The sequence below is a fragment of the Pezoporus flaviventris genome, unplaced genomic scaffold (genome assembly GCF_033815535.1).
Source record: "Pezoporus flaviventris isolate CSIRO_AGI_PZ_B2104156 unplaced genomic scaffold, CSIRO_AGI_Pfla_v1 ptg000213l, whole genome shotgun sequence".
Lineage (NCBI taxonomy): Eukaryota > Metazoa > Chordata > Aves > Psittaciformes > Psittacidae > Pezoporus > Pezoporus flaviventris.
In genome coordinates this window covers 6,314,278-6,338,514 of record NW_026892761.1, presented here as the reverse complement: position 1 = coordinate 6,338,514, position 24,237 = coordinate 6,314,278, and the positions used below count along the sequence as shown (strand labels likewise).

At 42.0% G+C, this 24,237-nt stretch overlaps 1 protein-coding gene across 3 annotated transcripts in view; it reads left to right on the top strand.

Moving 5' to 3' along the window:
- The first annotated feature begins 871 nt into the window (after positions 1-871).
- The window catches only part of PREX1 (phosphatidylinositol-3,4,5-trisphosphate dependent Rac exchange factor 1), a 150,713-nt gene continuing 127,347 nt past the window's right edge, over positions 872-24,237 (top strand). For 2 of the 3 annotated variants that reach the window (XM_061441548.1, XM_061441547.1), the window contains exon 1: positions 872-1,302. In XM_061441548.1, the coding sequence (XP_061297532.1) occupies positions 1,144-1,302 (159 nt within the window). In that variant the 5' untranslated portion in view covers positions 872-1,143. The remainder of the gene's footprint in view (positions 1,303-24,237) is intronic. The other variant, XM_061441546.1, reaches the window with a different exon arrangement.

Below are 24,237 nucleotides of genomic sequence, written 5' to 3'. Positions count from 1 at the left end.
GGCGTTTGGGAGAACCTCCACTGGTATGAATCAAATCACCTTTGTGGAAGTTGGGGGAGCAGCACTGAACTGCAGCAGGACTGAAGTCTCGTTTTGCGTGGTTTACCCTCCTCGCACTCACTTTGCGCAAGCAGTTACAACCAGCTTAAAACCCCCGAACATGTTTTTTGATTATAGCACTGAAAACACTTACATTTGATGTATATATTCTGTTGGCATAGCAGTCTGCGATGGTTTATATCTACTTATTGACGTATCAGTTGTGTCTGCGCACCCACCCCTCAGTGCTGTGCAGATGAGAGGGCTCCATCACCCTGAGCGCAATTCTGTGTGTGTGCAAGCAGCTGTGCTGCGTTCATCAACCTGTGCTGTGCTACTGTGGTGTGTGTGGGGTCTGAGTCCAGTGTCCGGGTGTGCTGTGCGAATGCAGTGTGTGAGATAGGGGTGCGAACGCGTGAAGGGGGGGAAGTGTGTGAGTGTGAGTGAGAGTGTGTGTGAGTGTGTGTGTGTGTAGTGCAGGCGAACGGGGTCTGTGTGGGATGAGGGAGCGCAGGTTTGAGGTGGCTGCGAGGCAGGTGTGAGAGCCGCGGCTGTGCGAGGAGTGTTCTGCGGAGCACTGAGGCGGGAGGGGGGGGCATAAGGGGAACCGGGTGGGAGACCGCGGCTCTGCGCCGGCGGGCGGGCGGCACTGAGGGGAGCCGAGCCCGCGTTCCCGCCGCCCCGCCCACGCCCTCTGACCCCCTCCTCCCGCGCGCTCTCGCCTTATGCCCCCCCCTGCCCGCCGCTGCCCCGGCCAGGCCAGGCCCCGAGGGGCCGGGCTCCGCCGCCTTCCCCCTCCCCGCCCCGCCTTCCCCGCCCGCCTCTCGCTCCCCCTTCCCCTCCCCGCCGCCGGGGCTTCCCTTCTCTCTTCATTCAGCGCTGCCTCGTTGCTGAGCGCTCGTCGCGCCGCTGCCCCGGCATGTCCCGCAGCCGGGTTCCCCTCAGCGACCGGCCCCTGTAGCGCCGCTACCCGCGCGCGAGGCAGGGCCGAGGGGGCGGCAAGGGGGGGGGCCGTTGCCCCGCTGCGCCGGACACCGCGCGGCCATGGGGGGCTCCTGAGGAGAGCGGCGGGGAAGCGGAACGCCTCGCCCCGTGGCAGCCACTATGGAGGCGCCGCCGCCGCCACCCGCCGCCCCCAGCGCGGCGGACCCCGCCGGCTGCCCCAAGGACACCGACCGCCAGCTGCGCCTCCGCCTCTGCGTTCTCAACGAGATCCTCAGCACCGAGAGGGACTACGTGGGGACCCTTCACTTCTTGCAGTCGGTGAGCGGCGGCGCGGGGCGCGGGCGGGGAAGCCCCCTCAGAGGCACCGGAGGGGGGCTGGGCGGGTGGCCCGGAGCGGAGCGGCTCCTCCCCGGGCGGGCCGGGGGCTGCGAGTGCGTCCCGGCGGCGCGGCAGCGCTTGCAGTAACTTGAGGGAAGTGCCTGAGGCCGGGCCCGCTCCGCCGAGGGGGAGTTCTGAGGGAGGGGGCGAGGGGCCGCCAGCAGCCGCGTTTTCCCCTCCGGTGAGGGAAAGCTCTGAGGCCGGGGCGATGGAGGCGCCGGATCCCGCAGCATCCCGGCGGTGCCCTGGCCGCTGGGCGGGGGAGCGCTGCGCGTGTGGCTCCGCCGCGCTGGGGGGTGACAGGGACCGATCCCGACATGAAGCTGCTTTTCAGAACGCCTCTTCCCTTTTGTTGTTGTTGTTTAGAAGTTGCTGTTACACCCACCTGGAAACGCTACCCTTGCTGCCTGTTATTTATAAATAAATTTTATATTCCTTTTTTTTTTCTTGGTTTGTTTTTCTCTAACGGTAAACATAAGTATGTGAATGGGCCGGGTGTGTCTGTGCATGTGGAGACAATTATACCCGCCTCTGGAATTAGCCACGGACTAGTTCAGAAGTAAAACTCCATCTGGATATTTCCTTTTTCCTATATGGGCTCTAGATGTGGAATTCATCAGCATACCACCACACTCCTGCAAATAACTAGAAGAGCCTGCAGTAAAAGTTACTAGATAACAGATATGCCATAAAAAAGAAGAAGAAACTATTTGATCACATAGAGATCAAGAATCAAAGCAAGGGAAGTCTCTGCAGAGATTTCTAAAAGATTGGACAGGGCAGAAATTCTTTCTGGTGTTTTGCTAGATAAGTACTAAACCCTGATTTCATCTAAATGGGTTTAGACCCTGGACCCTTTTTGACCTATCTTTCTGGCAAGCTTTTTGTTTGTTTTTGGAAATCAGTTTGTCTGAAGTGTTTTTCAGATTCACCCAAGTGGCAAACTGTCCAGCATAAAAGATAAATGAAAAGGATGTGGTTGCTTTATGACCTAGTCTCTGCTTGAATCCTCCTTTTCTCTCTCAAATAGTTGAACTTAGTCTTTCAGAAAGCTTCCAACTGAAGTGCCAGTTGGCTTTCTTTAGAACTGGGATTCTGTCTTTGTGTGAGGAGATTGTTAAAAAAAGCTGCAAGTTGCAGAAGAGCCCCACCCTACAGACAAAACAAACCAAAAAACCCTCAGAAAACTCCTCTGTCCTAAGTACTGAATTTGAGATTTTCTTAGCTGCAGGCTGGACTGTGGATTCAAACTGTGTGTATTTTTAGCTTCAGTTCTTACAGCAGAATGCATTTACAGTGTTAACTAATGGGATTTCCATATGTTAGGTAACAAAACAAGTCTTTATGTTCATTAACTTGGCAGTTTTCGTGAGAACAGTAGTGAGTAACATGCCTTAGGTAATGGCAGGAGATGCTCACAGAGTACCGCTTGGTTATGGTCTCAGGATGGCACTGCAGACAGTCAGAGCCCTTCACAGTCACATTGTTACTAGCTGCTAGATGTAGATTGCCTGTAGTATTGTCTTGGTAGAGGTTGATTCTGATAGTGCAGCTTTACCTACCCCCTCATGGAGTTTGTGTTTGGTAATTATGTTTGAAAAAAGCACTGAGGGACAGGATCTTGCCGATCTCTAGGCCTTGGTTTGGAACAGCATTCACACACAGGCTTAACTTTAAGCATGTGTTGAATGTTCATGTGCTGTCCTAAATGTTGGTTTCTTCAGTCATTGGCCTAGTTCTTATGGACTGAATCTCTATACAACTGCGTTCAGATAGCTGAATGGCGTTAGCACCAGGGAAAGGAGAATGAGGATCTACTGCAGTATGTGAGAGTAAAAAGAACAGTGGGGGGTGGAAATTTTTAAAAATGAAGTTTGGCGTAAGAAACACTTTCTGCTTAAATTTGGTGGATGGCCATAACTTAATACTTCCTAACAAGATAGCACAAAGGAAAGAATTCTGCCCTGCCTCCCGCATTGGATAGCTAACATGACGTGCAATGGTAATTATCATTATATAGTCACTCGAATTACAGGCAGTTATAGGACAAAAAATTTGCCTTATGACACTCATGAAAGTAATGCTGCAGCACTGGGACACTGTAGTCTCAAATTTACTTAGGCCTCACAGATAAAGTCCACTTTATACCCATTAGTTTGTTTTTCTGAGTGCTCTGATGTTACTGCCTAGGAACTGCTGCTCCTGCCCCATGGGTCTCTTTCTTACCATCTCATGTTCTCTGAGTAGCACTTACCCAGTGCAAAATAAATGTGAACTATTACACTTTCTGGGATAATGCACCTAGTTAACACTCAAGTGTGGCTGGGTGATGTTAAGGGTTTTTTTAATAGTGTACTGAAATTGTTGTCCCAGATTTTATGGAAACTTGTTCCTGTCAAACATAAGAGGAGAGATTTGCAGGGTACAGATTCCTTTGCTTAAGAAACTTTAATAGCTTTGGTAAATAAAGGAAAGCTAAATCTCATATCTTTCTATCATCAGAATGAGTTTTCTCTAAGTGGGATGGGACACTTGTGCTTTAGAAAAAGGTTAGGTAAGGGAATTTGTGCTCTTTGTTAAATATTTGCTATTGAAGCAGTAGTCCTCATTAAGAATTCTCAATAAACAATGTCTTAAAAAGCAAACAACTAAATTCTATGGGTTTTTTCACAACACTGAGGTTGCTTGCTAGCAGCAGCTTCCTGTCTTCCCTGGTAATGTAAAAGAATCTCTAAAGTATTTAATACTATGGGTTTGCAAATAAATCAAAGTAACTTTGATTTATTCAGAGTATTTTTGGTCCTTTTTAGAAAACTAACATGCGACCATGTCAAAAGAAAGTTTTCATTTTTCTTTGGCTTTTGTATGCTTAGAAACGTTTTCCCCCGAAGCCACAGCAAAAGTAAGTTTGCTATAAACATAAGGACTCTATCCTTTTTTGCTTAGCTGAAAAGATTGTGGTCCTTACTTTGCTTCCGTAGATTAGTAAAGTGGGTATCACTAAAGTTATAAAAGGTGGAGTTCTCTTTTCCCACAATAAAAATTGTGTTAGTCACCACAAAGAACACTTTGCTGTGAGTTTTGTGCTCATTTAATAAAAATGCTCCAGATATTTATTTAATTGAAATTAATCTTTAGAATCTGTTATATTTCATACCTTAAGTAATTCTGATACATATGGAGTTTTATCTGTAAATTTAACTTGGATGTCCCATGCCACTACAGCTAAATTAGGCTTTTCAGTCTGTTAGGTTTAGTACAGTTAATCTTTCAGTGTGTATGTTGGTTGTAACATTTTTATTCCATTAAATTTTGGACACAAGAAGGCATTCCTAGTCAGTTTTGCTCCTGTTTAGTTTCTGGTACTCCTGTTGATAGGTTATGTTACAGTATCATGTATCAGAACTTTGAGAGAATGAAACTGAGTAGCTTCTCTTTGTGGGTTTTTCCAGATCTCACTAGATGATGAATTTGAAGGGATATAGCTATTTTTGTAAAACAGACTCTGGAGTTTATATTAAGTGTTAATACAATACAGATATGATACTCATATGCATATCATGATTTTGATATCTTTACTTTTCATACATTGAGCCAAAAAATGAGCAGTTACCATACTGAGAGAGGGCAGACCCTTTTCTACCACCTCACAGCTAATGACCTGAAGTTCCTGGTTTAACGATGAATATGCACATGCCGCTTTGTGTCCTGTCTTGTCTGCCATTTTGTTAGGCAGGTATGATGTTTCAAATAAGAAATCCTCCTTGAAGAAATGCTGTGTACATCAGGAGTATTAATAGGTAATACTGCAGTTGTGCAGATATGTTACTAACTTTAGTAAAGGTTCATTACACAGCCAAACCTTTTAAGCAGCAGGGAGAACTACAGGGAATGGATGAAATGTACTGCTGCCAATGTTATTAAAGAACTACTGGTCAAATAAGAAGCAAAGTGAAAAGTTGTTAGAAGCTAATGGAACTTTACTAAATGTTACTGATGCAGTAAGATAAACTTCAAAGAGATAAAGGCAGATAATTCTGTTATAAGTCTCCGGTAAGATCATAAACCATAAGGATTTTCAGTTTCCAGACTTCATGATTCAGTTAATCCTTTAGCCTCTTTCAACTCTCTGCAGCTATGTAGAAATGTTTTATATGTGATCTTATAAATATTTCTTTTCTACATGCCAAAATTAAACCAGGTGATAATTTAGTTTGAGTGACCAGTTGGGTAGATGTCAAAGCATCTGTCTGGTGGCATGCAGGTTGGCACATGAATACATGGCTGACAGTAGCCTTTGGGTACTGAGGTGCAATGTTTGTGTATTTTAGCCCTTAAGCTAACTCATTCTGTAGGTGTCTGTTCTTGACTGTGTTGTCAATCCATATGGAAGAGTCATAGGCAATTCATTGTAAAAAGGAAAGGTTGTGGTTTGTTTGAATGCTGCATGGTCATTCCACAGAATCTCAGTCAAATCTGTGATACTAACACTGCAGTACTTAAAGAACAGCTTTGAGGTAAGGAAACACAGGAACCCAGAGCAATTTCAGACATACTCATTGACTATCATTCTAAAAATACATTGGATAGTGGGTACACATCAGTGGATGTCAGTATTTAAAGGTTTGGTTTATCAGTTTGGAGGTATAATCATATGAATTACATGAGAAGGTGTAGTAACAGTAATTACCCAATACACCAGGTTGCAAAGGTAGGTATTTTGTTACATACATGTTTTTTTCTATCCTCTAATTTCACTGAACACTTAGCTCGAACCTGCATGTGCAGCTCCCACAACTTAGGTAATTACAAATATGTAAAGCCAAATTGTTCTCCACATTGTATATAAATATTGCTCTTTCATCTTTCCAGAGACAAACCACCAAATTGTAAATTTTAATGTCAGAATGCCAGGATGTACTTTTAGCTTGAGCAATTTGTGTGGTCTGTGCAGACATGAAAACAGTATGAAAGCTGAACTGTCCTTATCAGACTGGTATCAAGTTAGAGAAATAATTGCACCAGAGCTATGTTTAGGTTTTAATATTATGCCATCCTTTATTTTTATATGAAGACTAGAAGTTATTTTCCATCTAATCAATATGTTATGTTAGAACACGTGCCATCAGATAAATAAACCCACATCCTACAGACTCAAAATATTTATGTTATGCTCCCTTTTCTTGCTTGTAGTTGTAATAGATGTAGTATCTCTGAGTTCGCACTCCACCCATATTGAAACATAAGCATCACAGGCTTTTTTTTTTTGGCCATATTTCACAATCTCGTTTGCATCCACAATTAGGGCTCTCATACTCAGAGCAGCAAACAGACCATTTGTCTCAGCTGCAAGGTGTGGTTTCCTGTCTTACCCTGTTCTCTGCCTGTTTCACCCTCAGTAGATGCAGATAAACTGATTGTAGAAGGTGAACCGTATGGTGGGGGAATGTTGCTCTGTTATGAGACAGCGAAAAGAGCAATTAGGGAGAGGAAAGAGATGGAAAAGGAAATTTGTAAGTGATCTAAATTAGCTTTGCTGTTCTGTGTTTTGGGTCAGTTGGTCACATGCAGTCAACTGTAGGCAGTTGTTAGATTGCAAATGATCAAGATTTCCTCCTGTTGAGTCTTAACACTCAAGAGCATCTTAAAAGCCTCATTCCTGACATATGTAAACTGAGGAAGATCACAGCTTTCATTTTACATGGTATGTTTGTAACCCTTCTGGTGTTAAAGCAAAGTTTGAAGCTGTAACATTACCAAAACATAAATGCTAATGAGTTTTTAGGGGCTTGTGTTATGACTTGCATATTTAGGGTTGGAATTCTGCTAGTAGGGTTTTCTATTCAGACTAAGTGTAGTGCAAAATCAGCTGCTAGGGGCTGAAATGCAAACAGATTAAAAGGTTCTTTTGCTTTGGGTACAAAGAGAGAAAACAGTCTGGATGTATAATGTGAAGCAGAAGTGAAAAACAGAAAAGCAAAATAAAGCAAAGAGAAAGCTCTGAAAATACTCATTCATCTGAGCCTGTAGTCTGTAGAATCCTGTTAATGAGGCACGGGTCTAAGAGCAGGGATGGAGGATGCAGAATTCCCAGGTTCTTTTCCACTCTGAGATGTGTGTCTGAGCTTCGTTTTTCACTTGGAGAATTGTGTGACCAGCCCATGCCTTCTGCAGTGAGGCTTTACAAATCAAAGGTATATAGGAGTACAGCAGATCTTTCATATGAGCAAAGCTGTTTAGTTGTTTTTGCACTCTCTCAGAATCTCCACAATGAGAAAAGATGAGGAAACCCCTTATGTAGTTTCACCAGTTTATAGCCACACAGGTGAAAACTAAAACTCCTTTCTCTTTGCTTCCGTTAGCTCATTCTAGCTTGGTGTACATCTGACCCTTGTTAGCCTTTGTCTCAGACTTACTTTGGTCTCATTACATCCTTCTGAAGGAGGTATTTGACCTGCCTCTGGCTCTGCATCTCTCCCTCCTCTCAATTGCAGCAATATCATCAATCAGCCCTTCTGCCATTTGTCCCTCCCTCTCACTTCGGGGATGCCAGTTGTTGTCTGAACATGTGTTGGGATCTCTGAGGGGAGGGAGAATTTGGCTGCCCTGTGCTTTCCTAGCGCCATGCTGGTGCCTCTGCAACAAATCTTACTTGGAGTAGCAGTCATGGAGCTCGGTGAGGGTAGGGGAGGGATGGAGACTCTGGGCTTTGGTAGGAAAGGGCATGTGAATCAAAAAGTGAAACTATCTGCTATCACAGTGGAAATTGAGTTTCTGCACACAGCTGAATGCATGTTTGATTTTTACACAATTTTTTGGCTGACTTTTGCAGGAAGCAAACCGGTACACATTATGGGAGCCTGTTTGTCCCTAAATATAGGAAGAGAAAAACCTTGAAAGCTTTGCTAGCTTTCCACGTCTCAGATCACATGGTGTTTGTCCCATGGGCAGGAGTACTGCTTTACACGTGTGGGAAATGTGGTTCTGCAATTTTATATCGGAATCATGAAAAACAGTCTTGCAGAGGTTCTTGAGAACCATCCTATCATGTTCTGATCTGATAGGAGGGTCATTTCTGATGGTTAACCCTGGTGTTTAGATGGCTTTGTTGGACTAAATTTTCTTGATGAAATTGTCAAAACATTTACTGTTTTTATAAAAATAATTTTGCCTCTGATAATTCCTGTGCTATTATCTGGTAAAAATAATTTTGCCTCTGATAATTCCTGTGCTATTATCTGGATTCTCTAATCTTTATGTTTTTTGAACCCTAGTGTCCAAAATACAGGCAACAAGATTCTCCCAAGGCAGTGTTGAGTGAGGGAATGGATTACTTCATATATTTTGTATGGGAATATTATTGTAGCATAGGAGCCTTGAGAAGGGTTTATCTGAGTTTGTACCTGTATTTGAGGACAACTCGGTGCTTTTCCCAGTGACTGTGACTAGGTGTCTGCATAGAGGATTTATGGGAGCAATCTAGTATTTAGACTTCTGGGGTGTACCCTGGAAGGGCAACACTGAGCCCTCCTCCAGGCGAAGAAAGTGATGGGTTTTCTAGTCAGCTTTCCTGTGTTTAGATCCTGGCAGGCCCAAAGGCATCCCACACTGAGAGGGTATCTGAGGCTTGAAAAAGCAGCATCTCCCAAGTGCAGTGTCTGCCTGTGGGCATCCAGATGGGTTGTGACAGATGAAGTTTTTGAGAAATTACTTATTTCTGTGCCTGCCCACTGTTTCCTTCAGGCAGTTGCAAGAAGATTTAAGGGACTGTGTGTGAATTTACCTCTTCTTTCCAGCTGTAGAATCCCTTTTCTATTGTTATTGTTTGCAGCCTTAAATGGCTTCACAGCCTGCAAAAAGTTTTCTTGGTAAAGGCCTTGTACAGTTGTAGTACGTTTTAGGATATAAATGGTGATGTATGTTTTGACTTTGGTGAGGCTCGAAATGTCTGTGCAATGGTAGTCCATACTGGTCGCATCAAGAGAGTACTGCTGTCCCATGTATATCTGCTTATCCCCTAGGTCTTCATTATCTGCAAAGACTACCATCAGTTTCCTTGCACAGAATGGAGGTTTAATGACAAAGCTTTGCAGAAACCTTATTTGACCTCTTAGATCTTGTTGAACCAAGTCTTTCCTGTGGCAAAGACTTTCAAATCTCATGCAGTTTGTCTCCTTTTTTTTGAGATACTCTTGAAACTGAGAAATGGAAATACATTGTTTCTGAAGATTTTTCTTTCATTTGCAAATAGCAATTGCTGCAATTGCAGAAATCCTGTTTTGTGGATCAAGTCTGTGAAATTGTCCTGAATGGTTCTCTTGACTGTATGGCAGGATTTCTTTGCAGTCCTTTTTCAGATAGGCAATTTTGTGCCATGCTTTAGATGACATGAAATCATGTGTAGTCCACTAATGCTGCTGGTTATTACCATTGTCTTTGTATTGTGGTGGGATACTTAATCCATATTTACAAAGCAGTATTCACATTAAAGTCTCTGAATTGAGAGATGATCACTTGATTAGTGGAGTCACAGGTGATGCTGTTCCAGAGTGTGTGAAGGCTCTTTGAATTAAGGGTGTAAAAAATAGGGTTGGGCTTGTGGCATTGGGTGGCTGCTACTTCCTCCTCTGGTAGGGTGACTTCAATTCATTCCTCCCCTGCCTCTCTTTTTGTCTCTGTCTCAGTACAGCCTTTTTGTGCTGTTTTCAATCTCTGTTGAAGCAACCAGTCCTGCCTCTTGGAAGGATGGACTGGAAGTATTACTGTGTTATCACGTTTCTTATCTATTTTTAAGAGTTCCATTTAGCAGTTGGAATGACTGCAGCATTCTCAGCCTTTAACAGCTAGGGGCAGGAACAAGATTTGAAATACGCAACAATGTCATTTCTCAATCACCTACAGAGACTTCATTGTGGAGCAGTGCAGTTAATGCAAAGCCATCTCTTATACAGGCACTGAATGCTACCTTTTACTATTTTTGCCTGCTGGATCACAGACTGGGGGTTGCATCCAGTGTGCCTAAAGACCTGAGCAAAGTCTTTGGATTTAAGTACTACTGTAGATGAAGACTCCTGCTTGATTGCCTACCCCAGCCCAGTCAAAGCTTTAACATTGCCTTCTGCACATGAGGTTGAGTAGGGCTGTAGAGGACATCCAGAACTGCAGTAGATAGGTATTAGGAGAGAACCTCAGGGTGGTTATCTGGACTAAAATGCCTGACTCCTGCATACATACTCTCCTTCACCCTTCTGTAGAAGCCACTCATCCAAACAGGCCTTGTCTCCCTTTGAACTGCAGATTTCAAGACCAGAGTAAGAGAAAATAGCTCTGTGGTGAGAAAATAGTTCCTTCACTCTTCCTAATAAGCTTTCCTCCTTAGAAGAATAACTCACTGCTTACACAGCTGATAGCCATATGTCAAGAGATAGTGATTGCCCAAAGCTGAATAGGACCTCTGATACAGACCATTCTGGGCATCATGATGCTTAGGTACAAAAGCCCACCTGCTTTTTCACCCAGTGCTATTAGCAAAGAACTTGTCACAAGCTGCCTGTGACTTTGCAGTGACTGTACAATGTGGAAACAGATGCAATTTCGTGTCATGCAGCTTTGAGTTGTGGAGAGGGCAATAGATTTCTACAGTTTGACTATTTCAAGATTAGGGCTGTTACTGAGATGGTAGGACTATGGAACTGAGTTAAAAGGAACATTTATGTTAATGTAAAGATATTGGGTCAATCTCACAGCTGTCATTGTTATAATTATTTTAATGGAAGCATATCAGCCACTCAGATAATACCTTGCTGCAACTTATCTGATGTCTCATGACTCATGGAGTAAATTTTGTGACCATTCTTAGCCTGACTTTCATTTGCACTTTTGGTTTTGCTTGTGGTCAGTTCTTGTGCCAACAGGTTCCTAAACCACTTTTGTTTTTTTAACAAGCACTGTCTTTTAGTCATTACAAAGCTTTGTAGGCTAGTCATTGTTTAGTTGGCTCAGTAATACACTTTAATTAAAAAGAAAAATGAAAAAAGGAGTAAACAATGTCATATGCAGGGTGCTGAATATATATTCCCTGGGGATTTGTCAGTTGTGTAGTTAGCACTGTCTAAGTATTAGGCCAGTATTTTCAGGGCTCCATCAAGCATGTATTGGGAACTACTTGGCTGCATGTATCAGGTGTAAAACTTGATGTGGTTGGGCTAAGAGTTTGACTTGCACAAATTAAGCTGCTGGTTTAATTGTGAAATGGTGTCACTACTGGTGATACCAAATCCATGTGCTTTCTGATAACATGTCTTGCCCTGATGTGTCAGAATGAGCAAATGTGAGTAGTGTGACCTTTCAGCGATCCACCTCTTCCTGAGTGGACTGCTTTTAGAGAGGCTTACAAGGTCCCTTGCAGCTGCTGACCCTGACTACTGAGGTTGCCAAGGAGTGATGCTTGTCTTTGTGATCTGTGCAATTTAATTAAGAAGAAGTTTTGAACCTGTGAGTTCTGGATGGCTGTCAGATGCTAACTACCTTGATAGAATGAGCTTTCATAAAAGAATGGGCTTGGATTTAAAAAAAAGCCTATCAACATCATCCACATAGTATCAGAGGTTTTCTTATCTTCAGTAAGTCGTTTCAGTGATAACCCTTTTGTCTTGAAAGTTTTGCCTGCTCATGCTTCTGGCATCATAGTGTAGTTTGACTAACTTGGAACAACCCGCCATAGGACACATGAAGGAAATGCATGTCAGGGAAGAGTGGAAAACTTGAAAGGTTGCAAATTTGGGGATTATTTTGGAGGCTGAGGAAGCTGACAATGAGAGGAGTGCACTGATGATACTCAAAGTGTCCTGTCTGTGTTGGAGGGCTCTGCTTTGGGGACAGACTCCTGATAAGAATTTGCATTTTAGTGAGTTCTTATCTTGGAGAGTTAGGTGGGTTTTAGCTACACAGTGAAGTTTCTGGTCCCATGGGCCTTTCTGTCTAATCTGACAACTGCTTTGAATTCATCACCTCAGAGGGAGCCGTTTGCTGCTAACCTCATCATTGGGTGGCTGAAGAAGCCCCTTTCATTTTGTTTGAAGAGGCAATAACTGAAGGCTGTAAAACTTTTGACTTGGTAAAATGTTTTGGATTCTGAAGCTTGATTCTTAAGCAAAATACAGATAGTTGTGGGAATAATGGGCAAACCTAATGTAGGTATATATGAGCAGGCTGTGTGCTATTTAATATGTAGGTCACAAAGCAGAAGGCATGGAGGCAAAAGTTTATCTGTCTTGTTAGATCTGATCAGTGTTTGATGCCCTGTATGGTTAAGCAAGAGACTTAGGCTACAAATGTGGTAAACAAAACAGTGCTAGGCTTTATTCTCTGGCCCTGAGGCCAACTGGCATGATCTGGTCTTGTACCACTGGACTGAGTCTCAAAGTAGGATGGGTGCTTTCAGACTGTCTATTGGGAATTGTCCTTGGCCCATCTTAGCTCTGGCATCATGCCTGAGAATTGTTTAGGAGAATGTGAGCAGGGCTGGGCTGAAGGGTGCCAGGAAGTATTCTGACTGTTTTCTAACAGAATTGCGATGCTCAGGCCCATGTCCTGTCACTCTTAGCCTATGAGTATAGGCAGAGGCCAAGGTCCCCCACAGGCTGTTGCACATCTTGCTAAAACAGGACTCGTAGAACAGTGATGCCTGTGGCAGAGTGGGTGCTCAGACCCAGTGCTTCTTTGTGTTGGTAGCTGGTGTCGATGGATTCATAGCCTATGCTTTGTTATTATGTAAAAATTCCAGGTGCCAGGCCAGAAATGCTAGAAGTTTTGTCAGCCTTCTTTAGATTTTTGTCATTACTGATCTTATTGTCCTTGTTACTTGAGGTCTTCTATTTTCTTGACCTGTAGAGGAAGAGACAGAAAGAGAATACAGTTTGAATGGGTGGGGACTACTTTAGGACAGTGTGAAAATGAACTGGATGTTAATTACGTAATTCTGAGTGTCATTACCAACAGTTGTGAGCTGAGGTAATTGCAGACTGAAAGTGCTTCACATGAAGTGCTGCTTGTTTATTTCTGTTTTATTTACTTCCCTTTTTATTGTGCAAAATCAAAGGCTTCAAATGATAGTCACTGGACACTTGCATATAATTTTTTAGCTCATATCCCTCCGAGTGCTGGTGGTTCTGTCTCTGTTGTGTTACTGACACTGTGCTCAGGAATCAGCTCCGATGGGAAGCAGCTGTTTGTGAGGAGAGGGTGTTGACAGGACACAGAATGAAGGAAGAACAGAGGGGGAAGACTTCCAAAGAGGGCTGTAGAAGTGTTTGCTATGAGCATTCAGTTGTCATAAGCATAATCCCACAACAGGAAAAGGAGAGATGGGTATTGGGAAGACACTTTTCCCAGAGTTTGTCTCCTTCATTAGTTTATAAAATGTTATGTGTAAAACTATTCCTGTTGCAAATACTTATCTCTCTCTTTCCATTGGCATGAGTGTTTTGCTCACATAGGAGGAAAACATGTTTTGAAAACTTGTCATTAAATAAATAATGATTTTCAGGCTATATGGGACAATGGTAATTTTTTGGGGGGGAGGGGGAGGTATAGTTAAAGTGGGATTTGCCAATTAAGTTATTTATTCAAGACGAAAGTACCACTGGAGTTTGCAGCTTAGTTATTAAACAGGGCAAGGCACACAAAATTCAGTGTATCTAGCGCTGCAGTGCCTGTATTGCTGGGCTTTTTACTAAGTCACACCCCCAGCTTTGCCACCACTGAATTTCTGGAGTTCTGCTGCATTCAGTCCTCTGGCCTTTAGATTACACTCACATTCTTGGTTTACCATTGCCTTCTCTTGCAGTGGATTGCAAAGCCATTGCACAAGGACAGATAATCTTACTGCATACTTTTTTTCACTTCTGTGCATTCCTCCTTCTCTGTTCAGCACTTAAAAGTAATGTATGCCAGAGTAACTGCACTTAGAAGTTAGTGAGGAAGAGCAAAAAGCATTAAGAAGCACAAGTGGGTTAATGCGGACTAAGTGGACTAAAGCTTTTGAACTAAATGCAATTGGAGAGAGTATTGGTTCTGGAAGAATGGAAAAAGTCAAAAAAGGACAGACCAGTATTTCTGAAATTAGAACAGATTATTGTGGACATACTACATCATTACATAGTCTTTATTCATCAACTATGATGATCCTCTAAAAAAATCATCTGTGAGCAGTTCCTGTTTTTCTAACTTACAAATTTTGTGCATATTTTTTATGACTATTTTCTGTTGTTGGTTGGGTTTGGAGCTTTTGTATGTTTGACAAATGGGGCAGGGCTTTCTTATTCTTTCCTCTTGACAGTAAGCAAAACATACCCTGAAGAAATGTGTGTTTTCCTCTTTTTGACTGTTAGTTCTCTCTTTGAATATTTAATGTACTGGGCTGCATCTTGATTCTGACATGGTGAACAGATCAGGCTGATAAAACTTTCATTTACGGATGGATTTATTGGTGAAGTTTTATGCAGTTATACTGAGTAGCAGAGGAAAAGATAAGAAGAAAGATTACTTAGGATGATATTCCATTTTGCACTGCATCTGGTAGAGCTTCTTTTGAGGACTCTTTTCTCTGACTTTATCCTGTGGGGTGCTGAAGCCAGGAGGAGCTGGCAATGCTGAGCCTGTTCTAGCAGGTGCCTGTTGCCTTGTAGTATAAGCATTTTCTACATACAGAATATGAACATCATGGATAGCAAGGTACATCTGGAAATTTCACTCTGATCTGTTCCCTTTCCCATTTAAAAGCAGCTTAATATGCATCTTGTCATAAAAAAGCCCAGAAAGAACAGACAGCATCTTGACTGGTTTTGTCTGTTACACTGTATACACAGTGTATATCCATGTGTCATAAGAGATTCTTTTGCAAAATAGGGACCAGTGCATCTTTCTTAAGCAGTTGCACAAGAAAAGCCACAATATTTGGAAAATAAAGTATGAATCAAATTTTTTTTACAGGACCCAACCAGAGGAACTGAAATTTGCAATCGGCAAGAATTAAACTGCTGCAGCAGCAGTTGCTGTGTCCAGGTGGTGTGTGTTTGGAGGCCAGGCTGCATGACATCAGTTCTCTTTTAATGTGGGTGAGCTGCTGGGGCAGCAGGGTCTCAAAAACAGCTTAACCCAGAGGAATGGAAAGTCTCAGGCTATTTTACATAAAGAAAATGAAAATTTTGCTTTGAAGCGGATGAAGAATGAAGTTACTTGTCTGTGTATATGCAGCACTTCTTTAGCTGTATTATCTCAGAATAGAAAACCAGTATTTAGTGAATGGAGAAACTGAGGCACAGAAAGACAAAAAGACTTGTCCAAAGGTTGCAGGGGAAATAACTAAAAGAGCCAGCAACTGAAGCAAAGTATCTTGTCTTCATCCCTTACCTTTTTGAGGAGACAAAGTTGAGCAAAAGTTGCCACACAAGCTATACATCTTATCAGTGGAAAAAGTGCAACAAAAATTTTCATTCTTTAATTTAGTCTTCTGGCAACCAGATGACACATCCTTGGTAGTTAGTGCTTCGTGAATTGGTGTTCTTAGCTCAGTTCCAGGGTGACTGTTAGGCATAACCAGAAGCAGTATTGACAATCTGTGCACAGACGAAGAATCATCAGGGATGGGAGGCATTAACAGTTTTCTGTTCTGGGAGTGCCTCTGCTGGATGCAAGACTGCTGTAGGAGAGTTTTTCCTGTTGTAGTCCTATGTGAACATACAGTGTAGAATGTAAGTCTTGGCTCATCAGGAGTTGCCAGTCAGCAGCTTCCCATTGCTCTCAGTGAATAGTAAAAATGTAAATAAAGAAGCTATGTTTTGTCTCAGACTTAGTGGCAGTTGTCTGAACAGTTGTGCTTATGCCAGAATCTGAGCAAGTGCAAACACAGACATCTAGTTGTTTCACACTTGCCTAGTCTGCTTGTGTTATGCGTTAGCTGCTGAAACTAACAACACTATGCAGAAGTACTTTTTAAAGCAGTAAACACAAGACTGAGTTCCCCATTCAAGCACACAGTGAGCACAAAGGGTGTGAAAGACAAAAATGAAGTCAAAATGTTGGTGGTTTGAATGTAGTGCTGGTGCTGTCCCTTGTGTTCACTAGGAAAAGCCAGTCTGTTGAAGCAAGGTAAAACTGTCTGAGGCCAAACTGAGTCCAAGGGGAGATATCAAAAAAGTTTTTTATGGAAGGCAGTATATAGAACATTTCATTTCTGGGGCTTCTCTGCACTTCTTGATTTTTGGTGAGGAGCTGCAACTTCAGAGGTGCCATACAATGGAAGTTTCTTCTCTGTAATTTTTAAGCTCTGATGTTCAGCCTTAAAGTTTGAAGACAAGTAGTTGAATCCTGAAATTCACTGCACAAGCCTGCCCTTTGGGACAAGCGGTTTTATTTTTGGTATGTTTTTCACTTCTCTGCACACTTCTGATCTTTCAAGGCTTCAGCTGCCTCCTCCTTGTCATTAATTTTGAAGATATATCTTCAGTGAACATCCTTGTTGGGTGTTGTCCTAATTCTCCTTATTTTCACATAAAAAGGCTTTTATTCACCAGCTGATTCTCTCAGAAGCCACTACTGCCTTGTTCAAACTAACACGTACCAAAATAAAAAGTGGCATAATTTATCTCTACAAATCAGGATACTGTTGAACCTTTTGAGATTGGTGAGGGTTTTTTGAGGGAAAGTGGTCTGGGGGGAGATGAAGCAAAGTCCTTGTAGGAATATTCTTTTTCTGTCACCTCCACTGATGTCATCTTTCTGTAAAGCCAAATCTTAATGCTTGAGACACTTGATACAAGAGGGTACTGTAGCCTGAGAGTGTTAGACTGTTTTTCCCCTCTTAGTTCAGCATCCCTGCGCCAGTACAACCTCCTGTTGGGTCTTGTTTCCCACATCACAAATCCTTGGTTGTCCCCACTGGGTGTAGTTGGTGCAGAGCAGAACACAACATTAATATTGTGGATACCTTGGGATTGTATTTGCAGTATTTCCTGGCTGTTCTAAACAGTTTGAAATGCCAGTGTATGAGAGATGCTGTTATCCTGGAATTCCTATTTCACATCGTTATCTCCCGGCTTGGTCTACCATACTCCAAGATATTGCCACCAATTTCACTTCAATTCACTGCTTAAGGTTTTGATTTATTTTTGTAAGCATTTTTAAGCGGGGTGATCATGGCAGTTACCACCTTGACTATTAGCCCTGCCACATTCCTAGAAGTTGAAGTCCCATGGTATGAATGGATGTCTGGGGTTTGTATCCTCAGCTGTTAGTGTTTACAGTTTTATGTACAGATGCAGACTAAAGACTGCAGTGGTTTCATTAAATGCTTAGATTTTGAGTTGTATAAAGCAGCAGATGCACATCTGTGCAGCTTTGTCTGAAACAGAGGTGTAACCTTCAGGAGAGGAAGGAACAGAAAGTAGAGGACAATAATGCTTCAGCCGTCTCATTTAAATCGCTTTGCAAATGAGAGTCACAGTCCTTAGCCCAAATGCGTAAGTAACAGTTAATAGTTACCTGGATGGCAGCTGGAATGGCGGAGGATCAGGCACTTGCTCATTTTACTACATATATGTCAGAGACAGTAAACACTAAGAAAGTGGTGAGGAAGACACCTTGGGGCTTTCAAGCAGTATTTGCCAGAGCCTCTCTGTTGGAGGGCTGTATACCCAGGCGGCTGACAGTCTGCTATGGATATTGGTTTGTTATGGACTGTGTGAAGGCAGTAGCTGTGAGGGTGGGTAGAATAGCTCAGGCATAGCCTCGCTGTATGACTGCTTGTGTCTAGGCTGAGCTCTGATGGCTCTTCCAACCCTTTGCTGGTCACCTAAGTCAGCTGCTTTATTTATTTATATATTTATTTAGCCATGTTAACTACAGATGATATTTGAGTGACAGCTTAAAAGGAGGAAGGGAAACGTGCTGTCTTGGTCTGCTTCTGTTTTCTAGGCTTACATTATTTTCATGTATTTGCTGTGTAAGTGAGTTTCAACTAAGCTGATAGAATTGGTCAAGAGAGTTGAGACTTCCAAATAAAGTGAGAAAAAATTCCCTAGGCTGTTTTGTTGCCTTTTGTTTTGGGGTTTGTTTTTTTTTGTGTATGGGGGGTAATTTGGACTTGAGTATGCTTTTTTTCTGACTAATGATACACTAACTGTGGTACTAATGACAGAAGCCTCATGATCTTTCTGTTGCAAAGCTTCCTATTTAAAGATGTACTAGTTGTCCATTCTAATGGCATTTAAGTAGAATTTAGCTTTTCCTGAATTATGAAACTTTTATGGGTTCAGAACTTGACAAAAGTAATTGTACAAAGGTCTCCTGATTCAGGGTTATGCAACAATGCTGGAAAGGTGTTAATATAATCTTCAAAGCTATGGGGCAGAGTGTTGGGTTTTTCCCTTATTTTTTGTGCTACTTGCACCAACCCCTGTTTTTTCTTGGATTCATCTGCCATTACTGCTCATTTGTCAGCTTGGATTGGAGCTGCCCTGTAGTTATTATAATATAAAATAACTGTTCTCAAAGTGATTCTAGAACTTATTTTGACCTTGAAGGTGATAAACAGAAGGGTGTAAACTGCTGAGAAATAAAATATCTTTTTTTTTCCTTCATGTAAAGGTTCTCGGTCCTTTTGCTTATAAAGGAACTGCAGACCTGAAGATGCAAAGATGTTCTCTTCTTGGTAAGAGAACAGGTTAGAAAAATAATGTCTTTTACATGTTTCTGATTCAGCTGGATTTATAGTCTGTGTCTATGTGTACTAACTTAATTTTACAGGCAGTATTACAAAACACCACATATATGCTTTGCCCATTTATTAATGGAATGGTACCTCCTAGACTGTAGTGGAATTATGGGATTCTTGTTTGTTGGTAGTGGATTCTTGACTATTACTGATTCAAGTGGTATCTTGATGAGTTTACATAGCAGTCACAACTCCAGATTCATAACCTATTGATGTGTGGTTCCAACTGCTAAAGCATGCATGAGCTGGAAATCTTGGCAGAGTCTGGAGTGAGTTATGGAAGGTATTCACGCATAAAGAGTGTGGTGCTAAATATTAGATGATGCTGCTCCTCAGCAGCTCTTATCTGCTTTACAGGTCTTGAATTCTCCAGTTGCAGTTTCTTCAATAAAACAACAACAGAAAAATTGCTAGTTGTTCATATGCTACTATGTAAATATTTAGTATGTTCATATAGATACAGATTCATTTCAGTGGTGGGAACACATTAGGAACTTTAATCCTGGCTGCTCTGAGTTTTAAGAGGGGAGAAAAAAAGGAATCTACAAATGAGTGAAGGAAACAGGCCAGACTTCTTCAGGGGCAGAAATAACTTAAACAGAATAACATGATTGCTCCAAAAGGTGGGTATGAGTGAGCCACAAGAAAGCATTTCTCTTCATTTCTGGGTGATAGCTTTCTTTGTTGGAGAACAGATGAGCTCACAGCAGAGCCAAGAGTAGGCACAGTCAGGCATAGACACACCCCTGGAAGAGAACTGAAAGAAAGGATTTTTGAAAAGAGAAGAAAAGGCTAAAAAAATCCAATCGGAAGACTCGGGAACTGAAACCTCCTTTTCCCTTATAAAGCAACTGAAGAGCTCTTAGCATGAGAAAAACTGAAATACCATTTGTCTGACATACTACTTCATGCCCTTTCCTGTGTGCAAACCCCATGTGTTTCTATACAAGAGCAGGGAGCCCGTTTTGACCTTTCTGGATTAGCCACCTTGAATGTACTGCCTCAACACTGTGCTTTTTGGTGTATGCAGCCTTGTCTCCGCTCCTGAGATAAATGAGCGTGGTGATCATAGTGTTTACTGAATAAGCAGGTCAATACCATAGTCTTTTTTCAATCTGTGTTTGTGACAGATACAACCATCATACATGAGGACAAAGAAGGCTATATGGGAGGCAGTGTGGACTTGGCAAAAGATTAATGGGCTCTACAGCATGAATGACTCATTTCTGGAGAGCTCTTTTGAATTAGTCTGATACTGTTGAAAATCAAGCAAAGTGGTAAGTCAGACAAGTAATAATTCTTGCACCTGTATAGCTAGAATAGAAAGATTTCTTGAATTATCCATTTTGTTATTGAAGTTCTTAAGAGGACAGTGTCTGGCTTTGTGCATGAGCTTCTCAAGCTGTCAGTATCCAGAAAAGAGCAACAGGAATGTTCTAAAGGAAAATTTGAATGCATTTGGATTGCTGAAGCTGAAAAAGTTGCTGAGATGAAGAAAATAAACTCTTCACTGTATCTGTAGTTGATAGGACAGGAAGTAATGGGTTTAAATTGCAGCAACTGGGAAAATTAGGAAATGCTTTCAAAAAGTCAGGATAATAAAGCAGTGGAATAGATAAAAGAAATGTCTTGAAGTGTCTGAAACTAGTTCTTGTTGAGAATGAATGAGATAGGCTGCTGACAGGAGTATGAAATGTATTGTACTCCTGCCTTGGTGTGCAGGGTGGTATTCTGATCTCTTACAGTCCTGATTTCATTCTTTGATTTTAAACTGTGAAGAGGAATTAGTCAAAGGCTTTTAAAATTGCTTTTTGGCACCTTTCCTGTCTGATTTCTTCTTACCTTTATGCTTTCATAACCCTTATTGTTTTAGTCTCATTGGAATTTGTGAGGGCTCTTTAATATATCTGAGGGAAAAGTTAGGGAGTTGGTGGTCCCTTGCTGCCTTGAACTAAGCTGGCTGACACTGTGCTGAAGTAGTTCACAAGCTGGCTGAGAACTGGCACAGTAACTTCCACAGTGAAGTGGTAACCAAGTAGAAGAGGTGGTAAAGTCCTAAATCACTGCAGTCCTTAGCAGAGTAAATGTAACTTAGCTTTATAAGCCGCTCTGAACCAGTTCCCCTAACTTCTCCGAAAGCCAAGCATATTTAAAACCAGAACAAATCCCTAAAGACACATAAAGAGTGGGGATTCTTTTTTGAGAAGTAATAGTAAACTAAGTGAAACAGAAGTAAACATGGAACTACAAATTTCCCCAAAGTCAGAGTGTGAAATCCAGTTTTATGATGCTGTTACCTACGGTAAGAAGGGACACCATGGCAGGGGACATCCTGTGATACTGTGGGTAGATGTTTCACATTTGGGAGAGATTAATCATGTAAAATTATTGCCTAGATCCTCCCTTTTTGCCAGGTAATTTATTTTCTTCCTGGTTTCAAATATATCCTGCAAATGTGGTGACCTGATGATTTTGTGGCAATCTGTATATTGTGTTTGGAAGCTCTCACCTGCTGTAAAATCAGGCAAAGTCTCTTTACATGACCTGGTCTGTATATTTAAAATGCAGAATGCTTTAGAAAACTCTGTCCCTTTTCTGTTTCATTTTACCTGAAATAAACCCCCCTGGCTTTAAACAATCTCAGCAACCAAAAGACAATACAAATTGGTGACATGAATGTCAGAATACTGATATCCTTCATCATATGAGGAGCACAGTTGATTTAAACTACCTTGTAGCTATGCAAAAAACGCCTAACTTGATTAAGAATTTTCTCATTGTAGTTGGGACAGTGTGCAAGACCCTCGCATTTCTGGCTAGTCGCTTGGGTCAAAAGAAGAGCAGCATATGTCTGCCTGGATTTTCAAAGGTATAAATCACTGGACCATTTTCAGATGTACATCGGAATTCTCTCTCCATGTACTCCTGAGGGAACTAGGCAGTGCGTGTCATCTTTTCCTGCGTGTCTGGCTCTGCTACCTCTGCACCGAGGAGCATCATAGTAGAGTGGAGGTTTGCTGTGGAAATGGAAGAATGTTGCCTGTTATTCATGAATTGCCATTTAGCTCCAGAACCTGTCTGCTTTCACCTTTTTTGAATGTCCTTGGCATGTAGCTGCCTCATTTCCAGTCATCTTTGTCCTGCCTAGTTTTGTTTTGCTGTGGAGCGGTTCCTCGCACCACTTCCTTAGTGTGGTACAGCTGTATTTTTTTACTCTTGTAGACAGCATTTTCCCCTTAGCACTCTTGCCTCTCAGCCTGATATTCCCACACTTTATAAATACGCTGGCAGTGGTGCCATAAGCTGTCCCTTCTTATTTATGGATAGAGTTGCAAATTTGATCCAGATGGTGCCGTTTTCTAAAGTCTGCTTCTGAAGTCTGTTTGCAAGATAGGATCTGCTGGAGCATATGCCTGATTGCTTGGTTTCAGATCTCCTTTCAGGACTCCTGGTTGTTTTTTTGCTGTATTAAAGTTCTGCTTCCTTCAATGCCTTGAATCAGTGGGATTGGATCTTTTTGTTTGCCACCACAGCACAGGCAGTGTCTGAGAACTGCATAGACTTGTTATTTTGTCATTGTTTCCAAGAGACTGCTCTTAGAGCTTAATGAGAACAAATATTATTTGGATATGCTGTAAAATGACAATTAATGATGCCATTAGCAATAATTAGTAGCTTTGTATCAGGAGACATTTGACAGTAGTTCTTGCTATAATAGGGGATGTGGTTTCTCAGAATGCATAGCAGACTGCCAGCCACATTTAATGGTACACACACTGACTGGGTGTGTCCAGGCTACCCAAGACCATGTGCAGCTTGCATACTATCCTTGGGTTTCTCTTGAGGACTTAATCTCATGCAATTTGGATTGCCTCTTTTTCTTTTCTCTCTGTTATCTCTTCAGGTGCTTACATTCCTTTGTTCTAAAACCAAAAGGAAAATAACCACAGTCATCTTTGGGGTGTAGTGTGCTTTAGCATTTTTTTCTTAATCATGCAGGTTATCACAGAAGGCCTTGAGAAGGTCTGTGACAGGTTGAGTTTTACGAAGTTGTATCTCTGAAGAGCAGAATAAAAACCCCCACAGTTGTACATCAGAGGTGTGTAATGAAGTATGATGAGGTCTGTACTTCAGTCAAATTGAGACCAGCTTGGCTCAAAACTCAAAAGGCAAAGAATTAAAATATGACTCTCCTCACCCTCCTGCTCCCCCAAACCCCTTTTGATCTTAAGCTAAACTATTATGGTTGGTAGGCCTCTGCTCTTTATAATTTCTCATGTAGTTCATTTGTTTGTCCATAATCATCAGTTTACACATTCAGCTGCTTATTCTAAGTAGAAATCATGCTGGCAGTTAAGCAGGAGGAGTGTGGGTGGGCTTATCTTCTCCCATGGTGAGCGTGAACTGTGCTTCTTCATGGGACAGAGCTCTGTTTTGTCCATGCATTTGAGTCCATTAGTGACTGGTTTAGAGGAGACTGAATCACTAATGACTGTGGGGGGGTATACTGGGAATAGCTGTTGTTCAAAGCTTTCAGATCATACTGGTTGCATTGTGAGAAAAACCTTGCAAAATGAAAATGTTTCACTATCACCTTCCACAAATTCAGGCTCAGGTGAACTTCGGAAACCTGCTTCTGTGTGTTAGTACTGTGCTGCAAAAAACATGTAGGACAGTGACCCAAAGCCTCTTTCAGGTGACCACCGTCTGCTGTTGACAACTACTGAACAGATACATGCTTTGATGTGTAGACTTGTTGGGGCAGTTTGACTTCTCTGTTTTAATGGATGTAAAACCTCAACAGTGTGTTAAGTGCTTGGTAAAAGAAGCTGGAGCAGAAAGGCAGTTGTTCTGTTACCTTGCATTAACATTGCAGCTTTTGGATAATTCTGTTTCCATAACCTCCAAATACAAAAGCTGTTTATATATGTTCAGATGACATGCTAATAATACTTGCCTCTGGAGAAAGTTGTGACACCAGAAAACATTGATACTTGTGGACCAATACTTGATTATTTGGCAAAATTGGTGTGTAGGGCTGAGAGAAGAGTTACTACTGCCTCATCTCTCTTACCAAGAGCCTCACTGTCATCAGTGACAAA